The 16,270-nt window shown below is 39.9% G+C and overlaps 1 protein-coding gene and 1 long non-coding RNA gene across 2 annotated transcripts; one reads left to right on the forward strand and one right to left on the reverse strand.

Moving 5' to 3' along the window:
- Positions 1-494: 494 nt before the first annotated feature.
- Positions 495-3,241, reverse strand: LOC136179707 (uncharacterized). Its single transcript, XR_010666679.1, has 2 exons — positions 3,106-3,241; positions 495-2,315 (listed from the first exon to the last, which is right to left on the reverse strand). It is a non-coding gene; the product is annotated as an uncharacterized lncRNA (long non-coding RNA).
- LOC109975893 (catalase-like) lies at positions 3,142-11,084 on the forward strand. The gene is made up of 7 exons (XM_065956982.1): positions 3,142-3,611; positions 5,447-5,599; positions 5,925-6,063; positions 6,642-6,772; positions 7,282-7,389; positions 8,359-8,442; positions 9,672-11,084. The coding sequence occupies exons 2-7, from the start codon at positions 5,510-5,512 to the stop codon at positions 9,735-9,737; spliced, it is 618 nt and encodes a 205-aa protein (XP_065813054.1). The 5' UTR covers positions 3,142-3,611; positions 5,447-5,509; the 3' UTR covers positions 9,738-11,084.
- Positions 11,085-16,270: the final 5,186 nt, after the last annotated feature.

Raw genomic sequence — 16,270 nt, forward strand, 5'->3', positions numbered from 1 at the left:
TATATTATATTCTTTAGACTCTAAAGGATATGTCAAAGTCAAAGTCCTATTGGGTCGGGGGCCGGATTTGTCCAAATGAGACCTCAAGTGGGCCGGACTCATTTTGCCGACATCACTATAACTCAACACATGGATATATAGGCTAATGTATGATTGTATATAAAACTTTAACATTAACATTAAGCAGAGGGGTTAACTCTGTCATTGCAAACTGCATGTTGGCACATGGGAATATTTAAATGTACCACATTACAGAAGAAAACATCAATAATTATGTTTTGATTGAGATTATTATATTATGTTTAAATATTGCTGTTCAAGGTTATAGACACTTTGACACCTTATTCTACCTGCCCTGGGCTCAGTGCATTAGAGAGAGAGAGAGAGACAGATAGAGACTTTAGATGTGTCAGGCCACAGCACAGTTTGCACTCGTTAAGGGTCATTACAGATAAAACCTGCTCACGTGAATAAGTTGTCACAAACAAACAGAGTGTCTTTGATGCATCTTCGGGTCTTTAAGTATGAGGCATTATAAAATGATAACATGTTTCCAAACGAACTGACTTGAATTGATCCTTCAGCTTTGCGCAGTGCAGTCTGATCAGCTCCGTGTGGAGTGCACGTTCTTCAACTAAGTAGACTCAGTTAAACGACTTTTCATGAGTCTGGCAGTCCGTTCTTCTACGTGTCCGCAATATCGTGATCTAACTCTGTCACTGACTTTTTATGCTCCATGAATCTCTGCCATCTCCGTGCGCAATTCAAGGAAGAATTTTAGCGCTGCTCCATGATTAAACCAGCGGACCTCTGTATGATCGGGCAGCCTGTGCGTGATATCGTCTTTGTATAAGAATGAAATGTTCAGTAATAGTTACATATTTACGGTCTGATGAAAGCTGGTGATAAAGGCGCAACAGCAGGCTACTGCATTTAGAAGTGATTTCGCACTGAAACTTTTAGGTGATCAACACAACACGTTCACCTCTGGGTGCAGGGGCGGACTGGCCATCTGTGTGTTCTGGAGAATCACAGAACGGCCGGTACTCCAGGATGGCCGGCGGCCGCCACGCAGTCATCACCAGTTTTTTTTTTTTTCCTGCTAATTTACTGTTTCACACTCCAGTCCGGTAGGTGGAAACAATGCGTCATAAAGCTGGATGCCAGCCGGCAGCTGCCTGTGCCCACCAGCTATAATCTAAAAGAGGTAGAAGTAGTAGTAGAAGCTAGTGATGTGAAAAGCAGTTCTTTTCAGTGTACTGAATCATTAGAATCAGTTCAGTAAAGTGATTCGTTCAAAAGATTCGTTCACCGAATCGTTCAGTACTTCTCTGCAGCTCTGTCTGAGAATCAGAATTTAATAAGCTGAAATACGACCGAACGTTTAGTTCTGCTCGCGATCGTACTGAGAACAGCAGGTGGTGAATAATAAACTAATGAGCTGAGAATTTAGTTGGATAAAGTTACAGTTTGCAAACTGAAAGCTGCTAAAACAATCACATTTATTTTCCCCGACCGTTCTGTTCAGTACGTTCAGTACACAAATCACTCACTGACTGACTGACTGAGAGGAAGAGAGTGACTCGGAGGCGGTGCTCTCGTTCAGTTCGTTCAGTGAACGTGAACGAGCGAGACTGCGAGTCACCAGCCTCAGTCACACACACACACACACACACACACACACACAATGTACTGACTGAAACACAATTGTTAGTGGATGTTAAAAAAGTCTCCCGACCGACTCCGTCCTGTTGGTTCAGTCAGTATGTATCACGGACATGAAAGGGAGAGGGAGGGCGGGCTTTGAGCGACTCTCTTACGTTCTAAAGAGATACGACACGGGAGAGAGGAGAGCGCAACTGAAGTTGAGAAATGAACGACTCTTTTCAGTAAGTGATTCAGTTCAGTTCGTTCACCTAGAAGATTCGTTCTTTTTGAACGAATCGTTCATGACCGACACATCACTAGTAGCAGCGAAGACTATCTTTGGTAGTAGTAGTGAAGCACAAAAATATGGATAATGTCGGTAAAAAAACACAAAGAAAAGGGTGGGGCTGAGAAGGCGAGGGAAAAAAAATGCGACATTTAGAAAGTGAAGCCGCTAAATGTCGCAAGCTCACTGAAATGTTCAGCAGCACAGCCGGCAGCAGCACTGAGGCACAAGTTGACGTTAGCAGCAGCATCCAAGAAGTTAGCAGCATGAGTGAAGAAGAGAGAGTTGAGGCGAGCCGGACAGTTGTGCAGCCTCAGCATGGTAGGGTCACATGTGATGATGAGGGACAGAGAGATGAGCTGGTGGAAGTTCAGGGCTGGAACTTGACATGAGAGAGGGAGAAAGAGAGTTACTTGCTGGTTGATGTTAGCAAATGTTATTCAGGTGTTGCTACATTTTTATCTATACCCAGTTTGTGTTGCTCAGTACAATGCAAAAAATTAAATGAAATAAAATAAAGTGAAATAATGATTATAGTAGTTAAAACAGCTCCACTTTAAACATTTTAGGTGTAAAATGCCACATGCAGTAATATTAAGAAATAGGCTACATACTGTATATATAAAAAAAACTGTTGTGCTTTTACTTTTTAAAGTTTTGGTAACGTTACAGTTTTCTGATAATACTTACAAACTTTGAAGACTTTGAATACAGAAGTTACATTTGTAGTGATGTATTTTCATTATTATTTGTGCAGTAAGTTAATTACTGCATAATTTAATTAAGATTATTGAGTAATAAAGTAATCATAAGATTGCGTGGAATAGATGATGTTATAATCAACACCAGTGCTATTGCTGTAATTTGGATGGTATAGTGTAATGAGTCATGATTCAAGTATTGTGACACCTGCCCATTGTAAACTTATATTATCTCTGTCCTGGTTACATCAGACACTTCAGTATGCCTATCACAAATAAAAAAAGAAGACAAAAAAACAGTAGAATCCATATAACGTATAATAGTTTGTTATATGGATTCGACTGTTTTTCTAAAAAGTCACAAAAAAACAGTTTTAAAAGATGTCTAAAAAAATTGAAAAAAAGTCACAAAGAAAGTCACAAAAAACTCGCAGAAAAGTGAAGTTGTGAGTTTAACCCCTTCGATCTTACCAAGGTACCAGATCTTTCTGAGCATGGCTCAGGGTGGCGCTGCCCTGCGGCGACACGGACACCAGTGAGCTGTTGTAGAAGTTTGTATTTTGTATGTGATCATTTTGGACTACCGTTCTGTGAGAATGGATGAATGAAGACCAAAAGGAGAATGAACATGCCGTGCTTTTGGACTCTTTTAGTGGCAATCACGATCCTCGTTGAACTTTTTAACAGCTGCCGAGCAACCGGAGTAAATCCGGTGATACAATACACACGAGAGCTGCTACTGTCTCTTCGCAATGATGCAAATCCACAGAGATTGATGACAGAAGACCTGCCTCAGGAGATACGATCATCACACCGACAGAGAGCGAGAAAAAGAGGCCGGAGAGGAGGCGTCCGACAGCGGCTGAGAAGGAGAGGAAGCCGGCCGCCACTACCATCTATGATCCTGTGCAATGCCAGATCGCTGAGAAACAAATTGGACGAACTCCGACTACTGTCAAAAGCCTGCTTTGAATACCGTGAGTCCTGCATAATGACTATTACTGAAACGTGGCTAACATCAGATGTACCAGAGCCTTTGGTCGAAATTGAAGGTTTCAGCCATATCCGCGCTGACAGAACTGAGGACTCCAGGAAGAGCAAAGGAGGCGGGCTCTGAGTGTATGTCAATGACAAGTGGTGCAGGCAGTACACAGTTCAGTGAACTGTCTGCAACAAGGACGTTGAACTACTGTGTGTTAGCCTAAGACCTTTCTACCTGCCCCGGGAGTTTGGAAATATTCTGATATGTTCAGTTTATGTTCCCCTGACGGTAACGCATCCAGGGCAGCTTCTGAAGTGGCGGACTGTGTACAAGAGCAGCTTCAACGCACATCAAACGCCCCCATCTTTATTATGGGAGATTTTAAACACTGTAATCTGAACACTGCACTTTTATATATATTGAACAATATATAAAATGCGACACCAGGAAGAGAAAAACATTGGACAAATGTTATGGAAATATCAAGGGTGCATATTCAGCTTCCGCAACACCCCCTTTGGCAAATTCTGACCACAACACTATCCATCTGATCCCCACTTACAAAACAGCTCTTAAGAGCAGCAAGCCTCTTGTTAAATCTGTCAATGTATGGACTAAAGAGAGTATTGACACATTGAAAGGCTGCTTCTTATGCACAGAATGGGACACTTTTTCTGAGGAGAATGATGTAGACCAGGGGTGCCCAAACAGTCGATCGCGATCGACAGGTAGATCGCTGACTGATTCTCAGTCGATCGCGAGATGTTTAGTCAATATAAAATACAATTGTAAAATAGAAAAGTGATTTCAATTTCATCTCATTGCACTGTTTCCCACACACGATACCTGTGTGGGGAGCCCAAGTATACTTCCGACCTGTTTGTATTTAATTTTTCATTTATTCATGAAATTGCTGCGTGCACGAGAGAGCGAGCGAGAGAGAGAGAGAGAGAGAGAGCGCGCAAGAGAGAGAGAGTGCAGGCATGCGCAAGGACGTGCAGGTAAAACCGGGGGGGTAAATGTTTTACCAAAAAGTCATATATAGAAACTATGCAACGAGTATTAAGCGCATTTGATGAAGCTGCAGCTACTTTTCTCTGTTCCTCTCTGCTGTCATGACTGTGAGCATCGCGGGGCACGAGACACACCAACATACAGCGCAAAACGTAATATTAAAATGTAGCCTACCCTAAAATAAGAGTTTAAAAAAATTGCATTATTTTTTACAGAACTCTCATTTATTATTTTCTGTTTGTTGTGTGAGTATTAAATGCGTTTGTAGGCTGTTGGTAAAGGCTATGGCTCACTATGTGGACTGGTAGATCTCGGCAGACTGGTAACTTTAAAAGTAGATCTTGGTTCAAAAAAGGTTGGGTACCCCTGCATTAGTGCATAACTCAACATTGTTCAGTTAAGTATAACACGTAAAGCTCACTTTTTCAGTTCATTCCCCGTCCACGAATCCCTCGAATTCTTCTTCTTCAGTGTCCGAATTGAACAGTTGGGCGAGTACGGCATCCAACATGCCCGGCTCCCTCTCGTCATTATCCGAGTCAGTGTCGCTGAGCGCCGTGTACAACCAGTATGGATCAACCAATTAACCAATTGATCCATATATAAGGCGCTCCGGATTATAAGGCGCACTGTTGTTTTTTGAGAAAATTAAAGGCTTTTAAGTGCGCCTTATAGTGCGGAAAATACGGTACATGAATTTGAGCTGAAAAGTCTATGAATACAAAAACTTCTCTGTGCGTGTTGTACCCATCCTACAGTCGGATGGTAGTGGTACCATCTTTTCTTCTTCTAATGGAGCTACTGTATCTCATTCAGGTTTGGTCTCACAAAGAGTACCCTCTGATCCCTGTGGGCAAACTGGTGCTCAATAGGAACCCAATGGACTACTTTGCTGAGGTGGAGCAACTCGCCTTCGATCCCAGCAACATGCCACCAGGTATCGAGGCCAGCCCAGACAAGATGCTGCAGGTAAACACAAGTTTCTTTCTTTTCATTTGTTATTCTTGACACATTTTCCAGTAATACTGAATCTAAAAAAAGTTATTTCAGCTAAACTGTTCCTGTAACTTCAAATAATAACTGTCTCTATGGTGTCCTGTTTAAGTGCATGTTCAGGCATCTTAATGAGGGTATTGGGTGACCCCCAAGACTTTATTGTCTCCCAGCAGGTCTTAGTCTGGACCCTAATCTTTTGAATAAATGACCAACGAGAAATCTTGTTTTGTTTTTTTAAAGACAGACCCTTCAGTTAAGCGATGCCCTGTTGATGTTCATCTCCTTTATCTTTGTCTAGGGCCGTCTCTTCTCCTACCCAGACACGCATCGACACCGGCTGGGAGCTAACAACCTGCAGCTCCCTGTCAACTGTCCATTCAGGAGCCGTGTGACCAACTACCAGCGCGATGGTCCGATGTGCATGTTTGACAACCAAGGTGAGTCATAGTCCAACCTGTGTGTGACGCAATAACAGAGACAGACTCAAAGGCTTTACTGTTGAAGCTTTGTATGTAGCGCAAAAAATAAATCTTGTATAATCTACCTAATCTATCTTTTAGTCTGTATATATCAAAGGAGCATTGTAGTATTTGCAGCGATTGGGTTACTCACAGTGTGTCCAGGAAAGATGAGCCACCATGTCTGAGACAAAGCACACTACGACAAACATCAAACCTGAGTGATGAAGTTAGAGTGAATTCAGTCTATAAAACACATCAGTTTAATACATTTGATCTCCCACTAACATCCAGTCATACAAATATTTAGTTTTTTGAAAAGACTTGGTAAAATACAACAGGGCAAGACCAAGAGTTGCCCAACAGATGTCGCCATTGAGACTGTATGAAATGCAATAGGACTCATACTAATAGGAGGGTGTTTAAGAAGAATTGTAAGTTGCTCATCTAATTCAAACTGAGTTTAAAACTAACCACAGTCATCCATGCACACAGTCAATAAAGTTCTTTATTCTGTTCAGATTTTAACATAGCAGTTTGTTCTGTCCGGCTTCTAGGTGGAGCCCCAAACTACTATCCCAACAGCTTCAGTGCTCCTGACATCCAGCCTCAGTTTGTGGAGTCCAAGTTCAAGGTGTCTCCAGATGTGAGCCGTTACAACAGTGCAGATGAGGACAATGTCACACAGGTGAAGAAAACATCCCGATATTACAAGCACGTTTTCTTGGGCAATGCTTTCAGTTGTCAGGATTTCCGGTTTACACAACTGACTGGTGCCATTTCACCACAGGGTGGTTCTTTTTCTTTCCTAATTTCCTGTGCGCTTCCTGCCCTGTACCAAACAAACAGACACAGCTAACCGCTTCATAGCCCAACATAATAAATCAGTGTTATGTCTAACAGGTTCCTCCTCTTTCACAAGTCACCATGGACATAAGTCAATATGGTTTTCAAATAAAGACTGAAATGAAAATCAATAATAATGAATCATTGTAGAGCAAAACAAGTGAACTAATCTACACATGAACTGTATGTGTGTTACTACTCTAAGGTAACCAGGATCGTGACAAGGCTAGAGATGATTGGCTTTATTTTAGAAGCTATCCTGTCTGTATGAAGTGGACTGAAATGGATATCATTTTGATTCAATCTACTCTTACCAGGTTTTTAATGTGTGTTTTCAAATTTGAATTGCAGGTTTGGACCTTCTACACCGAGGTGTTGAATGAGGAGGAGCGGGAGAGGCTTTGCAGTAACATGGCTGGTGCCCTGAAAAGAGCCCAGCTCTTCATCCAAAAGCGCATGGTGAGTCCTCACTGCATTTTTATCCACACAGTCTCTGTCACCTGGACATGCTTGATGCTGTCATGCTTGGTTATTAAACTGGTGAATGCACTGACTTGTTTTTTTAACAAGTTGTCAGGGAGAAGTGATTTGTACTGATCCTGACTTCTACTATGATTGCAGAATGATATGAATGAGTCTGAGGGCTTCTTAATGGTTGATTTGCTAACTTTTACATAAAGACTTTTAAGTCATCTTTTTTGTGCATACATTTTCTCAGTGATGTCAGATACCATGGATTATTCAGGTTCATTAAGAATCTGAAGGCCCTTACTCATCACTGCACCTGGCACTATATGCTTGTGTCAGCTTCCCTGCATTGTCATGTTGACTAAATCACTGGCATTTCCTGGTTTATGAGCTATTTCTTAACTTTCTTCCTTCTTATGTATGTCATTTTGTTCATTTGAATAATACTGGAAGCTACACTCCTCACCCTGATTTTCATATCTGTCTCCAAAGTGCCTCTTTACATGAGAATACAGGAGTTATAGGTAGGCTGCCCTATTTGGCTTAGGGCGCACTCACACGAGCAAAGTTGTCCCGTACTGTGCTTAAGCACGGTTGCCCCCCCTCCCCATTACCCCGCTGGCCTGCTCTCACACTGCTCCAGGACTAACCGGGCCCGAGCACGGCTACCTCTTGCACATAAGGTCGTAATACAACACATGCATGGCTTTACTTAATAATGAAGCGTGCTTAGGGTACAAGACAGGCTTAATTTTAATTAATTAATATTTATAATAATAAACATGAATAAATAAATAAATAATTAAATAAGTCAAATCACAATAAGGTATTCTATCTTCCAAAAGAATCATCATATCTGGACCGTTTGACAAAAGACATTTGATCAGACTCTGATTGTTAGAAGTATAAAGAACATCTTTTTCAGGGCCTTAATATCATATTATCTGTTTTCTCTTGCAGGTTGAGAACTTGAAGGCTGTCCATCCAGATTATGGAAACCGGGTTCAGAATCTTCTCAACAAGTTCAATAATGAGGCCCAGCAGGTAAATAGTAACTGTCTGATTGATTCTTGGCGAGTAGTTTTGATATGTTTATAAAACTTGAAGCAAACATTCAGGCAGGAATCTGAATGACTGAGGGGATTCCCTGGGCGCTGTTTCTTAAGTGTCATCATGACTTTGACATTTTGGACTTTCCAGAGGAAGACTAAAACTTTTGGAAGTGTCCTGACTATTGTTTTCAGCTATTTCAGCAGGTCCACATTTAAATTTAATGGTTTTCCTCAACAGCTGTTCAGTGGGGAGCAAATGTTTGCATATGAATGGATTTTTTTACTTCATTTTATCAGAGCAGTTGATGAATTATTTACTGTCGGCATAGAAAATTAAAACATTGCATAGAAAAAAAAAAGGTTTCTGACATGAATGATCTACCCTAGCTTAAAATATCAAGGCAACTATCGTAGGGCTGCTTGATTATGGCAAAAATCATAATCACGATAAATAAAAAAAAAATAATAATAATGAAATAAAAATAAAATAAATATATATATATATATATATATAAAATTTGTGATTCTGATTCAGTGTTAAGGCCAGCAGAGAAGGCCTTACTGTCACTGACTGCCAACCTCTGACAAGGGCTGACATGGGGCGGCTCAGATGTAGAGTTGGCCGTCTCTCAACTGGAAGGTTGAGGGTTCGATCCCCAGCTCCTGCAGAAACATGTCTGATGTGTCCTTGGGCAGGAATGAATTGCTCCTGCTGCTTCGTGTGCGGTGTATGAATGTGTGTGAATGGGATTAGGTAGTTCTGATGATCACTTGACATAGCAGCCTCTGACATCAGTGTGTGAATGTGTGGGTGTGACATGCAGTGTAAAAGCACTTTGTGTAGTCAGAAGACTAGAAAAAAGCGCTATACAAGTCAATTTACCATTTTCAGTCTTCAGTATTTGAGCTCATATTGTATACAGATGTTTATAGATCAAGGATAACATTCAGCCTGCTCACGAGGACAAGGATGTTAAACAGAAATGAAAGTTATTCCATGACAGACATTGGGCACATTAATTGTCAGAACATTTGGATATACTGTATATATTTTTTTGTGTGTCTGGTGGCAACATTTCGTAATGCAGATTTATTAGTGTTGAGTCGTAAACAGCTGTCTGCAGGTAACGTTTTCTAAGATGTGCATCTGGTATACAGTTGTAAAAAAGCTTAATACCAACTCTCTCTCTCGCTCTCTCTCTTTCACTTCCACTCTCTTAGAACACACCCGTGCATGTCTACAGCCGTCCAGGAGTCTCGGCCGTCGCCGCATCCTCCAAGATGTGATGCCTTAAATTTCCAGAAGGGGCAGCACCCTCATGTATCGCAGAGCAAATGCACTTCTTGATTAACAACTGCTACTAAGAGTAACGAGATTGGACTAAACAATTAGTAGAATGACGAGACTGAAACACCGACTTGTAATGTGAGGGTTGTGTTTTTTTTTTGTTTTTTTTCATTCAGTCCATCCAAACAGTTGATTTTCCTCAAAATCCTCAAAGCTTTCAATATTCAGCAGATTCTTTATCTCTGTCATTTGTCTTGATTGAACACTAATTTCAAAAACAGATGAAGTTGTTTAGTTGTTATTTTTTACAGACTGAAACAAAGACCACTATGGTAACTAATGTTAACTAGATCGAGTACAGCATGACGAAATGGAGGGCTTGCCTTTGACCAAATATGGCCTCAATGCTAATGTTTGTTTGTTTTTAAATATAGGTGTGATTGGAGTTTCAAGTTCAACCTCAGCTTCTTCCATGTACCAGGATGAGTGATTATTTCTTAGGTTATGTTTGTATGTTGGATTGATTCATCTCTCTCCAAAAAAAAATCCAAATCAGCTATTCTGTTAGTCTTCTTTTAACATTCACATGTGATTCAATGTGTGACATATTCAGCATTAATCTCCGATCAGGTTGTAAAATACATTGATTTTTTTATGTAGTGTTGGCACATGCCAACTGCAAGAAGCAGTATTTTTATTTTTCACTGCAGGCAATCATAAGCGTTGGCTTGTTTTCCTCACGATTGACTGAACCTCAAAAATCATTGCATTCTTCATGAGAAGAACTTTCAAACTGAAATGATTTTTCAGTTTGATCTGGAGGTGTTTGTGGGCGCGTGCATGTCAGTAATGCAGTTCACAAAAAGGACACAATTACTTTCACTTCATCAAAAAGTCAATAGTGCCTTTTTGTACTAAATACAAATATAAATAAATTAACCTGAAACTCAAAAATCATTGATTAACTTCTCTTTAGTGGAAAAGAGAAACTTTGTTGATTTATATCGTGGTCTATCAGTTAACGTAGGGTTAATGTGGCTAAGTAGCATTAAAAAAACAGAGACTACATCCTCATCCGAATCAAAAAACACAACCACTAATTCCCTCCTATTCTGGTTTTCTTTCAGACTGACTAGAAATGTAGTTTAGGGCTTTCATGTTTGTCCATTCTATGCAGAGAAAAAGACCCTCGACTAAATGCACAGTTTATTGTGTCACTGTGTAATATACACTGTATGACCTGTTGTGTGTTTGCTAACTCTTCAAAGTGTAAAAAATATATTTTATATGAATGTTTAAAATCAGATTTGTATTTAGTGCCTGTATTAAATCGAAGCTTAACAGCAGCTTTCATGTCTCGTTCTTTTGTTTGAAGACATCTTTGTTTTCTTCAACGCTGTATGAGAAGAGAAAACTAAAATGCCAGTTATCTCATCTAGCTCATCTATAGTAAGTTGCCATTTCAGTTTTTAAAGTTGCTTAGAGTTCTCTCAATGCCAACCAAAACACAGATTAATAAACCATAAGACCTTATTTAGTTCTGATATTTAAGGGATTATGGAGTTGACGTGTTATGGTTGAGACACCTGATAGCATCATTTAATGAATTTCTAAAAAAAATAGAAAGCTTAACGATATTTAAATGTCATCCCCCCTTTTCCCTTCAGGAATGAAGACAGGGGTCCTTTGGTTATAGCTCACCTCTTTTTATGCCTGATTATTTTGTGTTTTTGTAAAAGGCTGACGGAGTTTACAAAAAACTGGGACACATTTTAACAACTCAAAATGTTCACAAAAAAAAAACATTTTAAAATGTAGATGACTATAATAATCTTATTTTTTTACACCCGTTGTATCAGTAGGTTTTGTAGTTTTAAGATTTTGTATGATTTTGACACATTTTTAAATAGTTTAAAGTTTTAAATGTGTGTCTTGGACAAGGGTGCTTTCTGTCAAAGGGCAGGTTTAGACTTAAAAAGAAAATAAATCAGAACCAAAATTAGGTATTTCAAATTGGTTTCATATATAAAAATCTTTTTAAAAGATTTTCATAAGTGTATTTGTAAGTGATATTTTTAATCTTGTTTGCCTGGGACATGATTTTTCCCAATTCTCAAGAATGGGTGTTATTCAAATTTAAGAAGAAGCTAATCTTGCATACCCATTGTGGTCAGGTTGGTTTTACCTCATTGGCTGGTATCAGGTAGAAAAGCAGCCTGTGCTGTGCTTACCCTCAAAGGAGCACACCAACACTCACAGCGACACGATCATAGTGTGTGTACACCCTCCTGCAGCCTGCACTCCAAACCTACAGATAAGATGACTGAGATGAATCCTGAAGGTGTTCCACTGCAGGGAAGAGGATATGAAGGATATCCAGGATATCCAGGATATCCAGGACAGCCTGGATATCCAGGACAGCCTACAGTGCTTCAGTCCACCACTGTGAACATCGTCACTGAGCCCCCCAAAGACCACATCATCTGGTCCCTCTTCTCCTTCGTCTACTCGAACCATTTCTGCCTTGGACTGGTGGCTCTCATCTACTCCATCAAGGTCAGTTTAAAAACATCAGTTAAGACTCACTGATGAACAAAATAACTCGGTCTTTGACATTGAAAAAGCATAAAATGTTCATGAACAATACCAGGAGAAGAATTTTCCTGTGGTTTTTGCAGAAAACTTGAGTGAAGTTCTTAAATTTCAAAAACATGTAAAAGTATTGTTAAAAGCTTCACTTTATTTGAAGGGTCTTTTTGGATATTTTTTCAATTTGAAATTCCAAACTATCAGTGAGTAAGAAAAAAAAGACTCATCATTGAAAGGATGACAGGTTTGAGATGAAGACCATTTTCGCTTCATTATACAATCATTCAATCACCCGTAAATATTTGCATTATCTTGACAAAGATGTAAAAAATAAACGTGTTCAACTTTGTTTTTTTTCTTGAAGATAAACAATTTACTGAACATAATGAGAAGTGCTTCTGTCGTTTCAGTCCAGAGATCGCAAGATGGTTGGTGATCTGGAGGGGGCTCGACATTATGGAGGAACCGCCCGCACCTTCAACATTATATCTTCTGTTTTGTTTGGCATAGGGGTCCTAATCGCCATTATTATATTCTTTGTGATCATTGTGAGACTTCAGGCAATTTTATATAATCATTATGATTATGGTTATTATAGAAACGGATAGAAAATGAACTGTAAAATCATTTTGGTTAACTGAAACTAAAATAAAAACAAGGCTTTGCAAAATAAAAACTATAACTTGCCTACCTTTTAACCACTTATGAACCAATACGCAGTCTGCGATCCTCTGGCAGAGCCCTACCGGCTGTTCCAGGCTAAAAACTAAAGGGGACAGGGCCTTTGCTGTCAGAGCCCCCAGACTTTGGAACAGCCTGCCAGAGGAGATCAGACTTGCAGAGTCAGTCCCTTGTTTTACATCTCTACTCAAGACATTCTTTTATAAAAATGCTTTTACTCTGTGATATCGTTAATTGTTTTTATTTTTCATTTTATTAGTCTGATTTCGTTGTCTGCTTGTTTACGCTCTGCCTGTTGCTTTAATTGTCTCTGCTTTTATTTTCTGTTGCAAAGCACTTTGCTACTTGTATAGAAAAGTGCTATACAAATAAAGTATTATTATTATTATTACCTGAATCTGTATCGTGTGTTTACAAAACTAAATAAAAATTACATTATAGACAAAGTGTCCTTTGTCTTTGTGTTTGACACGAGCATACTGACTGATATGCCGTTTATGTTTTGTCTCAGGCGTGTCTGGATGAGCATGTTCATGCAGAAGTTAAAACGGTTTTCCATATTTTTTTTAAGATATATATTATATTCTTTAGACTCTAAAGGATATGTCAAAGTCAAAGTCCTATTGGGTCGGGGGCCGGATTTGTCCAAATGAGACCTCAAGTGGGCCGGACTCATTTTGCCGACATCACTATAACTCAACACATGGATATATAGGCTAATGTATGATTGTATAGAAAACTTTAACATTAACATTAAGCAGAGGGGTTAACTCTGTCATTGCAAACTGCATGTTGGCACATGGAAATATTTAAATGTACCACATTACAGAAGAAAACATCAGTAATTATGTTTTGATTGAGATTATTATATTATGTTTAAATATTGCTATTCAAGGTTATAGACACTTTGACACCTTATTCTACCTGCCCTGGGCTCAGTGCATTAGAGAGAGAGAGAGAGAGAGAGAGAGAGAGAGAGAGAGAGAGAGACTTTAGATCTGTGTGTGTCAGGCCACAGCACAGTTTGCACTCGTTAAGGTTCATTACAGATAAAACCTGCTCACGTGAATAAGTTGTCACAAACAAACAGAGTGTCTTTGATGCATCTTCGGGTCTTTAAGTATGAGGCATTATAAAATGATAACATGTTTCCAAACGAACTGACTTGAATTGATCCTTCAGCTTTGCGCACTGCAGTCTGATCAGCTCCGTGTGGAGTGCACGTTCTTCAACTAAGTAGACTCAGTTAAACGACTTTTCATATGAGTCTGGCAGTCCGTTCTTCTACGTGTCCGCAATATCGTGATCTAACTCTGTCACTGACTTTTTATGCTCCATGAATCTCTGCCATCTCCGTGCGCAATTCAAGGAAGAATTTTAGCGCTGCTCCATGGTTAAACCAGCGGACCTCTGTATGATCGGGCAGCCTGTGCGTGATATCGTCTTTGTATAAGAATGAAATGTTCAGTAATAGTTACATATTTACGGTCTGATGAAAGCTGGTGATAAAGGCGCAACAGCAGGCTACTGCATTTAGAAGTGATTTCGCACTGAAACTTTTAGGTGATCAACACAACACGTTCACCTCTGGGTGCAGGGGCGGACTGGCCATCTGTGTGTTCTGGAGAATCACAGAACGGCCGGTACTCCAGGATGGCCGGCGGCCGCCACGCAGTCATCACCAGTTTTTTTTTTTTCCTGCTAATTTACTGTTTCACACTCCAGTCCGGTAGGTGGAAACAATGCGTCTTAAAGTTGGATGCCAGCCGGCAGCTGCCTGTGCCCACCAGCTATAATCTAAAAGAGGTAGAAGTAGTAGTAGTAGAAGCTAGTGATGTGAAAAGCAGTTCTTTTCAGTGTACTGAATCATTAGAATCAGTTCAGTAAAGTGATTCGTTCAAAAGATTCGTTCACCGAATCGTTCAGTACTTCTCTGCAGCTCTGTCTGAGAATCAGAATTTAATAAGCTGAAATACGACCGAACGTTTAGTTCTGCTCGCGATCGTACTGAGAACAGCAGGTGGTGAATAATAAACTAATGAGCTGAGAATTTAGTTGGATAAAGTTACAGTTTGCAAACTGAAAGCTGCTAAAACAATCACATTTATTTTCCCCGACCGTTCTGTTCAGTACATTCAGTACACAAATCACTCACTGACTGACTGACTGAGAGGAAGAGAGTGACTCGGAGGCGGTGCTCTCGTTCAGTTCGTTCAGTGAACGTGAACAAGCGAGACTGCGAGTCACCAGCCTCAGTCACACACACACACAATGTACTGACTGAAACACGATTGTTAGTGGATGTTAAAAAAGTCTCCCGACCGACTCCGTCCTGTTGGTTCAGTCAGTATGTGTCATGGACATGAAAGGGAGAGGGAGGGCGGGCTTTGAGCGACTCTTATGGCCTAGAGAGAGATACGACACGGGAGAGAGGAGAGCGCAACTGAAGTTGAGAAATGAACGACTCTTTTCAGTAAGTGATTCAGTTCAGTTCGTTCACCTAGAAGATTCGTTCTTTTTGAACGAATCGTTCATGACCGACACATCAATAGTAGCAGCGAAGACGATCTTTGGTAGTAGTAGTGAAGCACAAAAATATGGATAACGTTTGTAAAAAAAACAAAGAAAAGGGTGGGGCTGAGAAGGCGAGGGAAAAAAAATGCGACATTTAGAAAGTGAAGCCGCTAAATGTCGCAAGCTCACTGAAATGTTCAGCAGCATAGCCGGCAGCAGCACTGAGGCACAAGTTGACGTTAGCAGCAGCATCCAAGAAGTTAGCAGCATGAGTGAAGAAGAGAGAGTTGAGGCGAGCCGGACAGTTGTGCAGCCTCAGCATGGTAGGGTCACATGTGATGATGAGGGACAGAGAGATGAGCTGGTGGAAGTTCAGGGCTGGAACTTGACATGAGAGAGGGAGAAAGAGAGTTACTTGCTGGTTGATGTTAGCAAATGTTATTCAGGTGTTGCTACATTTTTATCTATACCCAGTTTGTGTTGCTCAGTACAATGCAAAAAATTAAATGAAATAAAATAAAGTGAAATAATGATTATAGTAGTTAAAACAGCTCCACTTTAAACATTTTAGGTGTAAAATGCCCCATGCAGTAATATTAAGAAATAGGCTATATACTGTATATATAAAAAAAACTGTTGTGCTTTTACTTTTTAAAGTTTTGGTAACGTTACAGTTTTCTGATAATACTTACAAACTTTGAAGACTTTGAATACAGAAGTTACATTTGTAGTGGTGTATTTTCATTAT

The sequence above is a fragment of the Labrus bergylta genome, chromosome 7 (genome assembly GCF_963930695.1).
Source record: "Labrus bergylta chromosome 7, fLabBer1.1, whole genome shotgun sequence".
NCBI lineage: Eukaryota > Metazoa > Chordata > Actinopteri > Labriformes > Labridae > Labrus > Labrus bergylta.